Consider the following 14368-nt stretch of genomic DNA (forward strand, 5'->3'; position numbering starts at 1 on the left):
GCAGTCGGAAGAGAATCCATATCCGACGCCCTTAAGGACCCGCTCGACGAAGTGGGGAGATCATCCTTAGGCGGACTGCAGGGTTGTATGCGGCATTAGAAAGACATAATGTGGCGAAAAATGAAAACCTTGAAGTTATTCAGGAGTCCGGATACTCACGATCTCGCCAGGGGCTTGGCCCTTGGAGGCCAGTCCTCGTCGTCGTCACTAGCATTGGCGGAGCAGTCCGGGGGAAGAGTTTTTCCCCTCTTGGACCCTTCGGCCTCCCTTGTTGGGGAGGCCTTCCTTTTCTTCTCTCCCCCCGCTGGGGAAGAGGCTTTCTTCTTCTCCACCTCACCTTGGTGACAGGAGTCGGCCTCGGATTCATCATCCGATAGCACCTGAAAACGAGAACTCTTCCGAGTCCCCGTGGCCTCCTTCTTGGCCTTCTTCTCCGGCACCACATGGGGTGCCGGAGCCAGCAGCCCTGTCAAACGGGCGTCCGCTGGGTCCTCTGGCAATGGGGCCGGACAGATAGCCCGTGCGGCCTTCTTCAGCCAATCCTGTCAAAGGGAAGGGAGTTTAGATCCCGCATAGAGTCAAACTATGGAAAACAAGCGTCCCCTAAAGGACAGAATAACTTATTTCATCAGCTGGACGCTCCAAGCTCAATCGCGATCTTCGGTAGCGGATGCGGGAGCCTCGGCGCCCTTGAACAGCACCTTCCAGACCTCTTCGTACGTAGTGTCGAAGAGCCTATTCAAAGTCTGGTGCTGCGCCGGATCGAACTCCCACATGTTGAAACCCCGTCGTTGGCACGGGAGAATCTGGCGGATGAGCATGACCTGGACTATGTTGACAAGCTTGAGCTTCTTGTCCACCAGCTTTTGGACGCAGGCTTGGAGTCCGGTCAGCTCCTCTGAATCGCCCCAAATCCGTCCGCTCTCTTTCCAGGAGGTGAGCCGTGTGGGGATGCCGGATCTGAATTCGGGGGCCGCTGTCCAGTTATGGTCACGCGGCTCGGTAATGTAAAACCACCCCGATTGCCACCCCTTGATGGTTTCCACAAAGGTGCCCTCCAGCCACATAACGTGGGACATCCTGCCCACCATGGCGCCTCCGCACTCCGCTTGGGTGCCCTTCACAACCTTCGGCTTGACACTGAAGGTCTTGAGACACAAGTCGAAGTGGGGCTGGATGCATAGAAAGGCCTCACACACGACGATAAATGCCGAGATGTTGAGGATGAAATTCGGGGCCAGATCGTGGAAATCTAGGCCGTAGTAGAACATGAGCCCCTGGACAAAGGGATGGAGCGGGAAGCCCATTCTGCGGAGGAAATGGGGAAGGAATACTACCCCCTCATGGGGCTTGGGGGTGGGGATGAGCTCTCCCTCAATGGGGAGCCGGTGTGCGATGTCACTGTACAAGTATCCGGCGTTGCGCAGCCTCTTGATCTGCCCCTCCGTGACGGAGGAGGCCATCCACTTGCCTCCTGCTCTGGACATATTTGGAGAAGGTCGAGGTGAGATGTGCGGGCTTGGGCGCTGGAGCTCGAGTTCGCAGAGATGGATAAGCCAAGGAGGAAGAAGGCGTAGGTGAAAGGGTTGGATCTTTATCCCCTTATATGGGCGGACGGAAACGTGCGTCCCCACCAGCCTGATAAAACTCGCTTATCCCCCAAGCGCCGCAATCAATGGCGCGGTTGGGTTACCCACGTCCGTATTGATGGGAATCCCGGAATAAGGGGAACACGATCTCTGCTTCGACAAGACGTGCCAAGGAAACCGCTTCGCTAAACGCGCTGAGGTGGTATAATAAAAATAATTTGAGTAAAGGCTTGGTAATGGTGTGACGTCACGCCATCAAATACGTCAGCAGATTGAACTTGTGTAAATATTATTCTCTCTACGGTGGTATGTGGAAATTATTTTGCGGAGCCGGACACTATCCTGGTGTTCACAATATTCTATGAATTATTCGGAGGGAGAACCCGCCTTGCAATGCCGAAGACAACATGCGCGCCGGACTCGTCGTCATTGAAGCCTGGTTCAGGGGCTACTAAGGGAGTTCCGGACTAGGGGGTGTCCGGATAGCCGAACTATCATCATCGGCCGGACTCCAAGACTATGAAGATACAAGATTGAAGACTTCGTCCCGTGTCCGGATGGGACTTTCCTTGGCGTGGAAGGCAAGCTTGGCGATACGGATATGTAGATCTCCTACCTTTGTAACCGACTCTGTGTAACCCTAGCCCTCTCCGGTGTCTATATAAACCGGATGGCTTTAGTCCATAGGACGAACAACAATCATACCATAGGCTAGCTTCTAGGGTTTAGCCTCCTTGATCTCGTGGTAGATCTACTCTTGTAACCCACATCATCAATATTAGTCAAGCAGGACGTAGGGTTTTACCTCCATCAAGAGGGCCCGAACCTGGGTAAAAACATCGTGTCCCTCGTCTCCTGTTACCATCCGCCTAGACGCACAGATCGGGACCCCCTACCCGAGATCCGCCAGTTTTGACACCGACAACCGTACTCATCAACGTACGGTGATCTTCTAAGATAGATGCCCGCCCGAGCAGATCCCTCAGCTCCTCCGGCCATACACCAGTTGGTGCCGAACTCCCCGACCCCGCCGAACAAGGGGAGACCCTCCGCGACGATACCTCAGGGTCGTCCACCCCGCCTGACGGTGTGGCAGATGGAGGCGTTTCGCTCTCCATCATCTCCAGACGAAGATCCCTCGAAGATGAGCTCTGCTGAGAAGGGCTGAGATCCGAACTACAAGGTAAAACTTCGGTTATCTTCAGAAATAAAAATTGGGATGTCCCTTATTACAAAACTCCCCTTTCTACTTACGGCTTGCTGGAGGGCTGATTCCCTTGGGGAAACAATGCGGCCGGGGCCTCTCCTGGCGCAGGGCCCTCTGCTGAAGATTTCTTCCCCCGCTTTGAGGCCTTGGCCTCCGGATCTTCAGAAGCGGTCCTCTTCTCCCCCCGGAAGGAGGGATTCTCAATCCCCCCTTTCTTAAGAGCCTCCCTAGCGGAGGCGGTAGTTTTCCTGTTTTCCCCCTCGCCCTCTTCCGAAGGCACAACCTCCAGCATCTTGATTAACACCGGATCCGACATGATCTCAGGGAGGGGGGCCGGACACCGTATCAGTTTTGCTTTTGCTATCCACTCCTGTTCAAGGGATAGCTGGTTAAAGGGCAAATTTATGATAAATGTATGGACAGCATGTCCGAGCACAGGACTATTTACTTGAGTATCCGGGCGATTACAGCTTAGGCCTGCGTCCTCGGTCAGGTCCGGACACATCTCTTGTGATCTGAAGAACAGTTTATACATCTCCACGGGCGTCGTGCCCATGAAGTGTTGGAGAGCTCGTGGTCCCTCCGGATTGAATTCCCACAGGCGGAGGGGGCGACGTTTGCAGGGCAGAAGGCGCCGAATTAGCATGACCTGCGCCACCACAACCAGATTGATCTCCCTCTCTTGAAGGTCTGGAATACGGCCCTGCAATAATGGCACGTCCTTGGACGGCCCCCAGTCACGCCCTTTGTTGACCCATGACGCCAGCCGTTGTGGAGGACCCGAGCAAAAGGCAAGCGGCGCCACCCATCTGGTGCCCCTGGGAGCGGTGATGTAGAACCACTCCTGTTGCCACAAACCGAGCTCCTTTTGAAAAAGGCCCTCGGGCCACGAAGCGTCAGCTCTCTTGCTTAAACTGCCCCTCCGCACTGTGCCTGCCACTCCTCAATCATCTTCATCTCCACGTCGAAGGTCTTGAGCCACAATCCGAAGTGAGGAGTGGTGTGAAGGAAGGCTTCGCATACGACAATGAATGATGAGATGTGGAGGATGGACTCCGGATCCAAATCATGGAATTCCAACCCATAGTAAAACATGAGCCCCCTCACGAAGGGATCCATCGGGAAGCCTAAACCCCGATGGAAGTGAGACACGAACACCACGCTCTCACCAGGCTCAGGAGTGGGAATAACTTGCACTTGTATGGGCAGCCTATGCGAAATTTCGCCAGTTAGATACCTGGCGTCTCTCAGCCGGCCCTGTAGGTCGGAGCCGGACATTGTCGAAGGTCCGAAGCGCCTGAATCTAGAACCTTGGGTGTTGAAACTCGAGGTGAGGGGCGGATTCGATTGAAGATTGAAGAAAAGGGACATGCCTTGGTCTCGTTATAAAGGGGTTGAATACCAAGAGCCGTCCCCGTAACCGTTTGGGACTCGCCTTCGATGGAGGGGACGAGCCAGCGGGCGCGGTTGGGTTACCCACGTCCGTATTGATGGGAATCCCGGAATAAGGGGAACACGATCTCTGCTTCGACAAGACGTGCCAAGGAAACCGCTTCGCTAAACGCGCTGAGGTGGAACAATAAAAACAATTCAAGTAAAGGCTTGGCCGTGGCGTGATGTCATGCTACGAAATACGTCAGCAGATTGAAGTTGTGTAAATATTATTCTCTCTACGGTGGTATGTGGAATTTATTTTGCAGAGCCGGACACTATCCTGGCGTTCACGATCTTCTATGAAGTATTCGGAGGAGGAACCCGCCTTGCAATGCCGAAGATAATATGCGCGCCGGACTTGTCGTCATTGAAGCCTAGTTCAGGGGCTACTGAGGGAGTCCTGGACTAGGGGGTGTCCAGATAGCCGAACTATCATCATTGGCCGGACTCCAAGACTATGAAGATACAAGATTGAAGACTTCGTTCCGTGTCCGGATGGGACTTTCCTTGGCGTGGAAGGCAAGCTTGGCGATACGGATATGTAGATCTCCTACCATTGTAACCGACTCTGTGTAACCCTAGCCCTCTCCGGTGTCTATATAAACCAAAGGGTTTTAGTCCATAGGACGAACAACAATCATACCATAGGCTAGCTTCTAGGGTTTAGCCTCCTTGATCTCGTGGTAGATCCACTCTTGTAATACCCATATCCTCAATATTAATCAAGCAGGACGTAGGGTTTTACCTCCGTCGAGAGGGCCCGAACCTGGATAAAACATCGTGTCTCTTGTCTCCTGTTACCATCCGCCTAGACGCACAGTTCGGGACCCCCTACCCGAGATCCGCCGGTTTTGACACCGACAAGCACATTCCAAGTACTCATCTGCCTTTTTGACTTGGCTAGATCCAGGAGAGGGTATGTCTTCTACTTTGTGTGGAGGCAGAGTGTTCGTGTGCTATAGTATAACCCAACCAGATTCCTATGGAGTGGAGCCATGCTCGGTCCATGATGCCCCTAGTTCCTATTTTCGCTGCCTTTATCTTGTTGTCTTTATCTCTCAATAGTGCCATTAATGGCCCTGATGTATGTTTCAAGCCAAAGTGGCTGTGTAATGCTTCGACGTGATGCCATGTTGCTCATGCCCATCAGTGTGATATCCTGGGTTGGTGTGAATAGAGTGCCCAGACACTGTGCGCTGAGGTGCATTGCTACACTCCTACTCCAGCAGGAAATTGTCGTCCACCAGTGCCTCAATTCTTTTCCCCTCAACGTGAAGTCATCCACTAGGCGATCGCCATGAGAGTGGAGAGAAAAAAGGGGGGTTGGGAGAAACCTGCTGATGAGGACGTGGTATGTCAGTACTCTACAGACCCCATCTCCTCCGAGCAAAAAAGGGGAAGGAGTGTCTTGTTGCAAACTAGCGATGGTTGTCGTGACAAATATATTTATGAATGAGTAAAGTTGGCATGATCTAACAAATTCGATAGAAGGTTAAATTGAAGTTTGCTTACATTCTCAAGACTTATCATCTTGATCCCAGCTAATAGTTCTATGATAATAATGCCCAAAGCATATATGTCTGATTTGAACGATATTTCGCCTTTGTCTATGATTTCTGGTGCAATATACCGCCTACATGCATCAATTTGATAGTCAATTTAAATTCTTCTTGCACAAAGAATATTTAATTTGCAGATATGTCAAGAGGCTAGCTTAGCTTACGGTGTTCCACAGATGTTTTGCGTAATCATTTTGGATATTCCTTGATCTAAGAACCTCGATAGACCAAAATCTGCAATTTTGGCCTCCATGTGAGCATCCAACATGATATTTTCGGGTTTTAGGTCTCGATGATTAATTTTATTGTCATGGAGATATTGCAACCCCTCGCAAATCCCTCGAATCAGTTGGTAGCGTGTAGGCCAGTGATTTTCATGAGATTTATCTGCAAAAACAAGCCAAAGATCATTCATACTTTGTAACATCTGCTTCATTCACACCCATGTTAGTTCTGCACAAAAAATTAATTAGGTTATGTGAAGAGATAAGAGGTTATCCGTTATGCATTACACAACGAATAAGCATGAAATAATAATTTTTCTCTTCCCCATCTCTATCCCTACCCTATCCACACTACCACCATATAGATACCTAGTGGCTTAGAATCACTTTATTTCCCATCTATAGCTATAGCTATACCCCCTATATGGTGTATGAATAACTTTGAATATTGATCATTGGTATTATATGTATCCAACAGTGGAGAATCGATAAAACCGAGTGTCCTTGAGCATTGGATCAACTCTTTTGTTGCTCTAGATCTAGCCATGTGGAAGCTACCATGATATCTCCCCGGGCCTTGCTTGTTCTAGAACCATGGTCATAGTCAATAGATTGAGCTAGTGTCGACCTTTCCTAGATGGGCCAGACAAGCCATCATCTGAATTCACTAAGTGATACCTGCTGACGACTCCGCAATACTCTATGAGTGAGACATTCACGGTGGGTAGTATCATAATAAATTAATATCATAGTTCATGATACCACTTTACTCCTTCTCATTGCATAATATCATACTTCCTCCACCCCAAAATAAGCGTCTCAACTTTAGTACACTTTTGAGACACTTATTTTGGGACGGAGGGAGTAGTTTTGTACAGTATCATACTGTCATCTTATTTATCAATTAGTAGAATCTCAATTTGAAATTGTTTACAAGATCCATCCAGCATCATTTCCACGTTCTATATGTTATGATATTGTATCATAGTATGATACTACTACCACCTCTCTCATCATTAATGGTAGTAGTACATCATCCTAATTCTTATGTGATAGATACTACAAGTGGGGTAGCCTAAGTCCGACGAACAACACCAGTATGCTCTACATAATTTAACACTTTGCACCAGTAAAAGATGGTTCATAGATAAGTGTCCCAATTCAGCAAACTAGGCCTACACTTCAATGCCTTGTGAAGGCCACCCCACTCTATTTTCTGCCCATTTCTGCACCACGCCTGTCCTATCCTCCATCCTGCCTCATCTCAGTCTCTATGAGGTGGCTTATAAGGCTAGAGCCAAATCCTCTCCTATGTTATCCCCCAACTATCTGTGTTAATGGAACTAGGACACTATTTGGTGAGGCTACATGCCGGGCAACTATCGCTTCTTCCATAAAAAGACTAGGAATGTAACAGTGACGCAATATAATTGATGTTGGATTTAATGACTTGACAAATTCAAAAGCTACACCACGTCCTAAAAAGGAAGAGATACTTACTTGGATTAGTAATACTTCAAGAAAAATGACCTCAAAATTTTGAACGTAAATAGAGAATTGTGAGCTATGTGTACCTTGTTCAAGATACTGTCGAATATTACCATTCGGAACGTATTCAAAACAGAGCAACCTATTCCGCTGTCCCGCCATCACAAATGTTCCATCCAATGGCATCATTTCCTCTTGGGTATCTGCACAATAGCCTAGAAATCTTACTATATTCTTGTGATTTGCGCCTTTTAAACACTTGATCTCATCCATGAATTGCTTATCAGTAACCTTATACGCATTGGACATCTTCACAGCGACTGCCCCGGTTTTTAAATCTCCCTGTTTTGCTCATGGTATTAGGATTTAACCGCGGCAAAAAATTATGTAAAAATTTATGATTTGCAAGGTCATCAAGAACATACTTTACCTTGTACACAACTCCAAACCCACCGCGACCAATTTCATTCAAAAACTTTTTTGTAATCAATTTTAGGAGTCCATAAGATAGCTTGATCGACTCTGCACTTGGATCACTCAATACGCCCTCCAGGGCTTCAAGTTCACGTGCTTGATCATCATCCATTTCTATAAAAAAAAATACCCCCTCAAGTAAGACCAAATGCGGTGGTTCTTACTTTTAGATAAAGTGCATACAATAGTTCTTAATTGGCATGAACTTGTAAAAAATATGTTACTAATAGCTCCATTGAAATAAGGATGGTCTACAACGAAACTCAAAACGTACAGATGGTCATTTCCAACCAGGGCGGGAATGATCGTTTTACACACAAACAAAGTACAGGTTAGGCTCACTGTTATGTAAGATATCAAGTTGTTTCACGTTTGTGCTCTTCCGTAGCAATTTGGACGCGGTACGTAAGTTGGTCAGACTAGTGAACAAAATGTGCAAGACAATTTCATTCTAGAAGCAATATGAAGGTCTTGGAATAAATGACTTTCTAGGAAACATATGTGCTTCTTCCTTAACAGGCCATTAAATTTTCGACAATGTGCTGCGGTAGAAACAATTCATGCCCATGTTCGAAAAGAGGCCATCATGCGCATCTGGTTTGGATTGTTCGGAAATGGGATCCCAAGCATGAATGAAAAGATAAATTGAAGAAAAAAAGAATAAATAAGTACAATATTACAAACTATAAAAAGTACTCCCTTGGTTCAGAAATATTGAACTAAAACCACGACACTTGCTTTGGAACGGAGGCAGTATTCGACAAACAGAGATGAAACACTGACCTGGAAGAAGTGTGCGGAGACGAAGGGAGAGACGGGATCAAGATGATTGGCTTTGGGTTTGAGGTGTAGTTGAAACAGAGCAGCGGCTGGAGGCTGGAGCAGAGGAAGTGAGAATCGATGGAGAAGAGCCAAGTGAAAGTGACGAGGGACAAGACAGAGTGGGAGTCCGCCCTGTGCCCGGTGCCATTGCCAGCATTGGATAGTCCGGGCGGTGGTTCCAAGGCTTGGAGCCTAGGTAGAATTGGAAAAGTTAAGTATATACTAAGTATTCCCTCCGTTCCGAATTACTCGTCGTGGTTTTAGTTCAACTAAAACCACGACGAGTAAATCGGAACGGAGGAAGTACAAGGTAACGTTGGTTTAGCCTCCCTTGTACGCGCTCAGCCTTGGACTTTAATGTAGTGTCCAACCTTTTATTCATCTTTGGACAAAACGATCATCAAAGGTGTCAGTCGTTGGTTTTATTTTTCCAACTAAGAGGTCTTCTCATCTCCTTGACAATGCATGATACACACGCTTTTGCATATTTAAAAAAAGATACTCCATTATCCTATGAGTCCCCAACAGAGGCACTTATCAGAAATGCTTTTTAGAAGTTACTCCCTCTGTAAACTAATATAAGTGATCTAAAGGATTTTATATTAGTTTAATGATCATCCATCCCATCCTGGCAGTGATCTCAAGGTTGCTTGTAGTGGTTACGGATGAAATCCGCATTTCCCCCTTGTAAATTATTCTTCATCTTCTATAAAATATGATACGGAATTTGCGTATTCTTGAGGAAAAAGAACTTATTACCCAACACTGGATTGCAGTGCACCTTGTCAACGGTGAGAGCTTCTCATGTACTACCTCGTTCCTAAATGTAAGCCTTTTTAAAGATTCCAATATGAACTATATATGAATCAAAATGAGTGAATTTATACTCTAAAATTTATCTATATACATCTGTATGTAGTCCATATGAAAATCTCTAAAATAGGCTTATATTTAGAAACGGATGGACTGGTACGTACACAGGAGAGCTGTCTCGATTCTTCTTTGTTTTACAACTTGTATTAGTATAGTTGACAATTTTCCAAAAAAATAACTATCAAGGGTGAAGCATCAAGAAGGGACGCAGCTTCAGTGCCGTAAAGGCACCTGCCTTTGGGTCCCTGACATATGGGCCAGCCACCTGTTGGGCCCACGTGTCATAGGCACCGAAGCGCAGTCCATCAAGAAGCAGATCACGTTGGGATTTCAGCACAGGAAAGCATAGACTGATAGACAAACGAGCGAGCCGGTTCTTTCTTAGATAAACAGCAAGGGGTAGTAGACACAGGAATTTACATCAGATGGGCTGCTTGCCAAACCAAGGGTCACAGGCAGGCACACTAGCTAAGCTTCATCAACCGGCTTGCGTACCTTAAAACTAAAGCAAACGCAATTAACTAACGCGAGATCCAGCGCTCAGTCTGAACATTGCAGAGAGGCACTACCTCCACCTTGCCGTGTGATCCACCCGTCAGGGGCCCCTGCGCGGCCTGAGGCAGGAGAGGCACCCGATGCCGCGCGCCTGGTCCACGGGGATCATGCCCCCGCCCTTGGACGTGTCGATCGCCTCCAGCATCGTCACCACCTCCGCCATCTCCGGACGCTTGTCGGGGTTCGCGTCCCAGCACCGCTTCATCACGTTCGCAAACGCGCTCGGGCAGCACCGCGGGATCTCCGGCCTCAGGTTCTGGAGATCACAGACCGTTTGTGTTGTTGTCAAGTGCACTCCGGTTCAGGAATCATCAGTAAAATAACAAGTAGCTAGGTGGAGAGAAAGCAGGTTTGTTGTACCTGACGAACAACTGCGGATGTGACTTCTGAGAAGCTCAGGTCCGCGTACGGCATGTCGCAGCAGTACACCTCCCAAAGGCAGATCCCGAAGCTGTAGACGTCGCACTTCCTGTTGTAAGCGTTGCCGTTGAGAACCTGCACATCAGATGCCAACAATATAAGGCGTGTAACATGCAGGGGGGCTGTTTGATGCGAAAATGGCGAATTTGCATTAGATTAGTTTGCGCTGCAATTTAGATAAGCAACGGCAGAATGGAGTGGAAGAGAAACTATGAGGACAAAACAAGATCAGTCACGGTCCAAGAACAGATACCTCAGGTGCCATGTAGCCAAGGGTGCCTGTTTCGCCTGTCATGTCGCTGGGGTTTGCAGCCTCATGGCGAGCAACACCGAAATCCGCGATTTTTACAGTTCTTGTTTTGTCAAGAAGCATGTTTTCAGTCTTCACGTCACGGTGCACAATTTTCTTCGAGTGAAGATAGCTTAATCTGTCGAAAATTTAAAGGTTGGTATTCACCAAAACAGTGAGAACTTTGCAGGCTACCGGGAGTCAACGACTGAATAGCAAGACTGATGAGAATGCAGTGACTACTCTACTTACCCTCTGGCAAGGTCGAGAGCTATCTGGACCACAACTTTGAAAGCCAACTTCCTTCTCCTGTTCTTTATCAGAAATGTTTTCAGTGCACCTCCAGCAAGGTACTCCACAATGACACAGCACACATTACTTGGCATGCCAATGTTTCCATCTTCTGTCTGAATATTCAGATCCCCAGCACCCATTATAGCCCCTATAAACTGTACAGGAAAATTGAAGCTGCTGTTAGGACAGACTGTCATGTTTAATATTGCAAATGGCAATACTTGACACAAATGAATTTAGCTGTAAATTTGACATAAGGAATGTACTCGAGTCTCGATAAGCATGCTAAGATACAGTCAAGCATTCGATGGTCAATCCGATTCTGATATGCAATTACACAACAAATCAGCATGACAAGTGAGTGGTGAAAGCACTGATATATGTGAACACTTCATCTGTTTTATTGAGAATTAATATTTCCTCTGTTTTGATGATGATATATTTTGTCTAAGCAGATGATGATATACTGGACTTACTGACAAGCGACAACTTCTTAATTTATCAGAGATCTAACTGAGGATTATAAAGGGACAGTCAACAACTTTATCGCTGCGTTGTGTGTGTACTGCATTTAGACAGCAAGTGCCGATCATCAGTCCGAACACGAAAATTCATATCATTATACCATCAAGTCATTCAAGAACTGATAAAGCAACAAATGATGCCTGTCAAAAAGCAAAGCAGATTAACCAAATAAAACTGAAGGAACCACAATAATGTGCCAAGCCAAACAGTACCTTAGTTACATTTGGATGATCAAGCTTATGCCAGACGGAGACTTCTTGTGAAAAAGCTGATCTTATTGCTGTTATTTCTTGCTCTGACCTGTGACCATCCTCCCCCCAATCAAGCAGTTTCACTGAAACATAACTGGTGTTAACCATCCATGCTCAAAACTGACAGTGCTAGTAAGAGCTTTCTACTTCCGTAGCAACTATTGTCCCAGAATAAGAATGAAGAATTGATGTTGTTGCCAGGATTGAGAGGTGAGACAGCAAGAAAGAGAAAGAGAGGATGGGACAGGCTATTTGGTACAGAAGATCTGTATACCCTGTCCTAGGATATATGGGTCGACGACAGCATACTAGCTGTAGTGCTGCCGAGGCTAATGAGGTAACATTATCCGAAATAAGCTTTATTTCAATTCAAGTGCTTACAGGATAACACATGCATTTTTTTTAGTCAAGCTTACAGCAGTATATACATATTGAGATTCCAAATTGATTTGCTTTGCAGAGCAATGTGTGCATACAGCTTGGGGATTGCAAAATGAAGGAGCCCGTGTCTGCCAGGATGGGAGAAATAGGCGAGTGCTTTCGACAAGCCTGAGGCGCTTAATAACAGGGTGTGCATTTCAGTAACCCGTTCATGTAGAATAGCAGTTGCTCAACAATTAATTGAGTTTAACGGCATTGCTGAGGTCAGAAAGATAATTCAGCATGGAGATATCCATCTATTTGCGCTGTTGCCATGCCACACAATTGCATCTGTACTCAATCCGGTTTGAAAATTAACAAAACTATATAGATTGCATCACTGCATACATACTAGTAGTAAAACGTGTGGCTAAAAACTGCAGCAACCTTTGATCGCGACGGGAAACCGCTCTGTCGCTGGGTGTTGCGTAGCTCTCAGAGATCACATGAACGACGCGGCCATGGATGAGATGAGCCCATGATGCCGAACAAGTGGTTTGGGATCACATGTGCGGAGCCAAAGGGCACAGCGAACGCCAGCCGCCATGTCCAACCGGTGTGGTGTCACGGGGAACGTATGCACCCCGGGATTGAAAGGCCACCAAGAAAAGGCAGCGGCACCAACTTCTGCGACTTGCTAAAAGCGGAAAGTAAAGGAAGAGGTTGAGACACATCGGCGGGCAGGCAGGTGAGCGCGCGGCACCTATCGAGCCTTGTCTCGCCGAAGCCAGCCGGCGGCGTCGCGCCGGCACGCACGGGTATTCCGTCGAACAGCGTGCGGGCGCGCGCGGAGTCGCGGCTGGGCTGGCCGTGTGCCCGCGCGCGTACCGAGTGTCCGTGCGCGTAATGAACACTCGTGCAGTGAACGGGGGAGGGAGGATGGTGGGACGGACCTGCGACGTCGAGGCCGTCGTAGACGCCGCGGTGGACGGTGCCGAAGGTGCCGCGGGCGATGACGCCCCGGACGACGAGCCTGGCGGGGTCGGCCTCCCAGTCCTCCCGCCTGCGCTCCTGGCCGCCGCCGTCGCCGGCGCCGCGCTTGGGCTTGTCCATGGTCCATGCGCGCGCGAGGTGGCGGTCGAGCTGCTCGTCGAGGCTCTTGAGGTCGATCTGGTCGGCCCGCACGAACCCCCCGGCCCCGTCCCCGCCTCCGCCGCCCACTGCCGCCTCCTTCATCTCCCGACCTCCCGCGCCTCACTCACTCGCTCACTCTTCCCACCGCGACCGCCTGCTAGGCTAGGAGGCTAGGAGGAGCAGTGAGGATGGATCGGCGAGCATGTGAGCGGAGCACATGGGGCTGCCTGCCTGCCTGCCTGCCGGCCTGGGAATGGTGGCGGGGGAGGTAGGGGGGCGTCGTGTCGCGCGGAGAGGGAGAGGGCCCAGCGGCGCGTGGAGAGGGAGAGGGAGAGGGGTGGATTTGGTTGGGTTGGATTTGTGCGTCGTTTTTTCACCGTGATCGCGCCGTGTTTCGCTCGCCTGCCTGTCTGCCTGCGCAGGTGTACTTATACGCGGCGCTCGGGGAGGGGAGGAGGGGCCCGGTGACGGCGCCGCGCACGGGGCCGGCGGGGCGGGAGGCCGACGGGTTGTGGTCGTGGATAGGATAGGGGTGCGTTTTGCCTCGCCAACTTGTTAACTCTCTAGGTCGATCACATTATCGTGCAGTGCACCTACGCGAAGGAAGCTTGGTAGTGGTACCGTTGCTTCGATTGGCTGCCGATTCCCATCCAACGCCCGACCAGCGACGACACATTCGTGGAGTGGTGGCTTCGGCAGCGACACATGCTCAGGAAAGAGGATAGGAGGGGCTTCGACACGTTTGTCGTCTGTACAGCCTGGGCCCTATGGAAGCAACGAAATGCCCCGCGTCTATGTTGTAAGCTACATGTAAAATATGTGAAGGAATTTTTTCGGAGAGAAAGATTAGGAAAAGTAGAGTTTTTGGGC

General features: G+C 48.6%; 1 protein-coding gene across 1 annotated transcript; it reads right to left on the reverse strand.

Annotated features, from left to right (window-relative positions):
- Nucleotides 1–10001: 10001 nt before the first annotated feature.
- Nucleotides 10002–13882, reverse strand: LOC119349679 (serine/threonine-protein kinase STY13-like). The gene is made up of 6 exons (XM_037617761.1): nt 13318–13882; nt 11966–12087; nt 11187–11383; nt 10899–11073; nt 10586–10720; nt 10002–10481 (listed from the first exon to the last, which is right to left on the reverse strand). The coding sequence occupies exons 1-6, from the start codon at nt 13598–13600 to the stop codon at nt 10266–10268; spliced, it is 1128 nt and encodes a 375-aa protein (XP_037473658.1). The 5' UTR covers nt 13601–13882; the 3' UTR covers nt 10002–10265.
- Nucleotides 13883–14368: the final 486 nt, after the last annotated feature.

Source organism: Triticum dicoccoides, chromosome 1B (assembly GCF_002162155.2).
Source record: "Triticum dicoccoides isolate Atlit2015 ecotype Zavitan chromosome 1B, WEW_v2.0, whole genome shotgun sequence".
NCBI lineage: Eukaryota > Viridiplantae > Streptophyta > Magnoliopsida > Poales > Poaceae > Triticum > Triticum dicoccoides.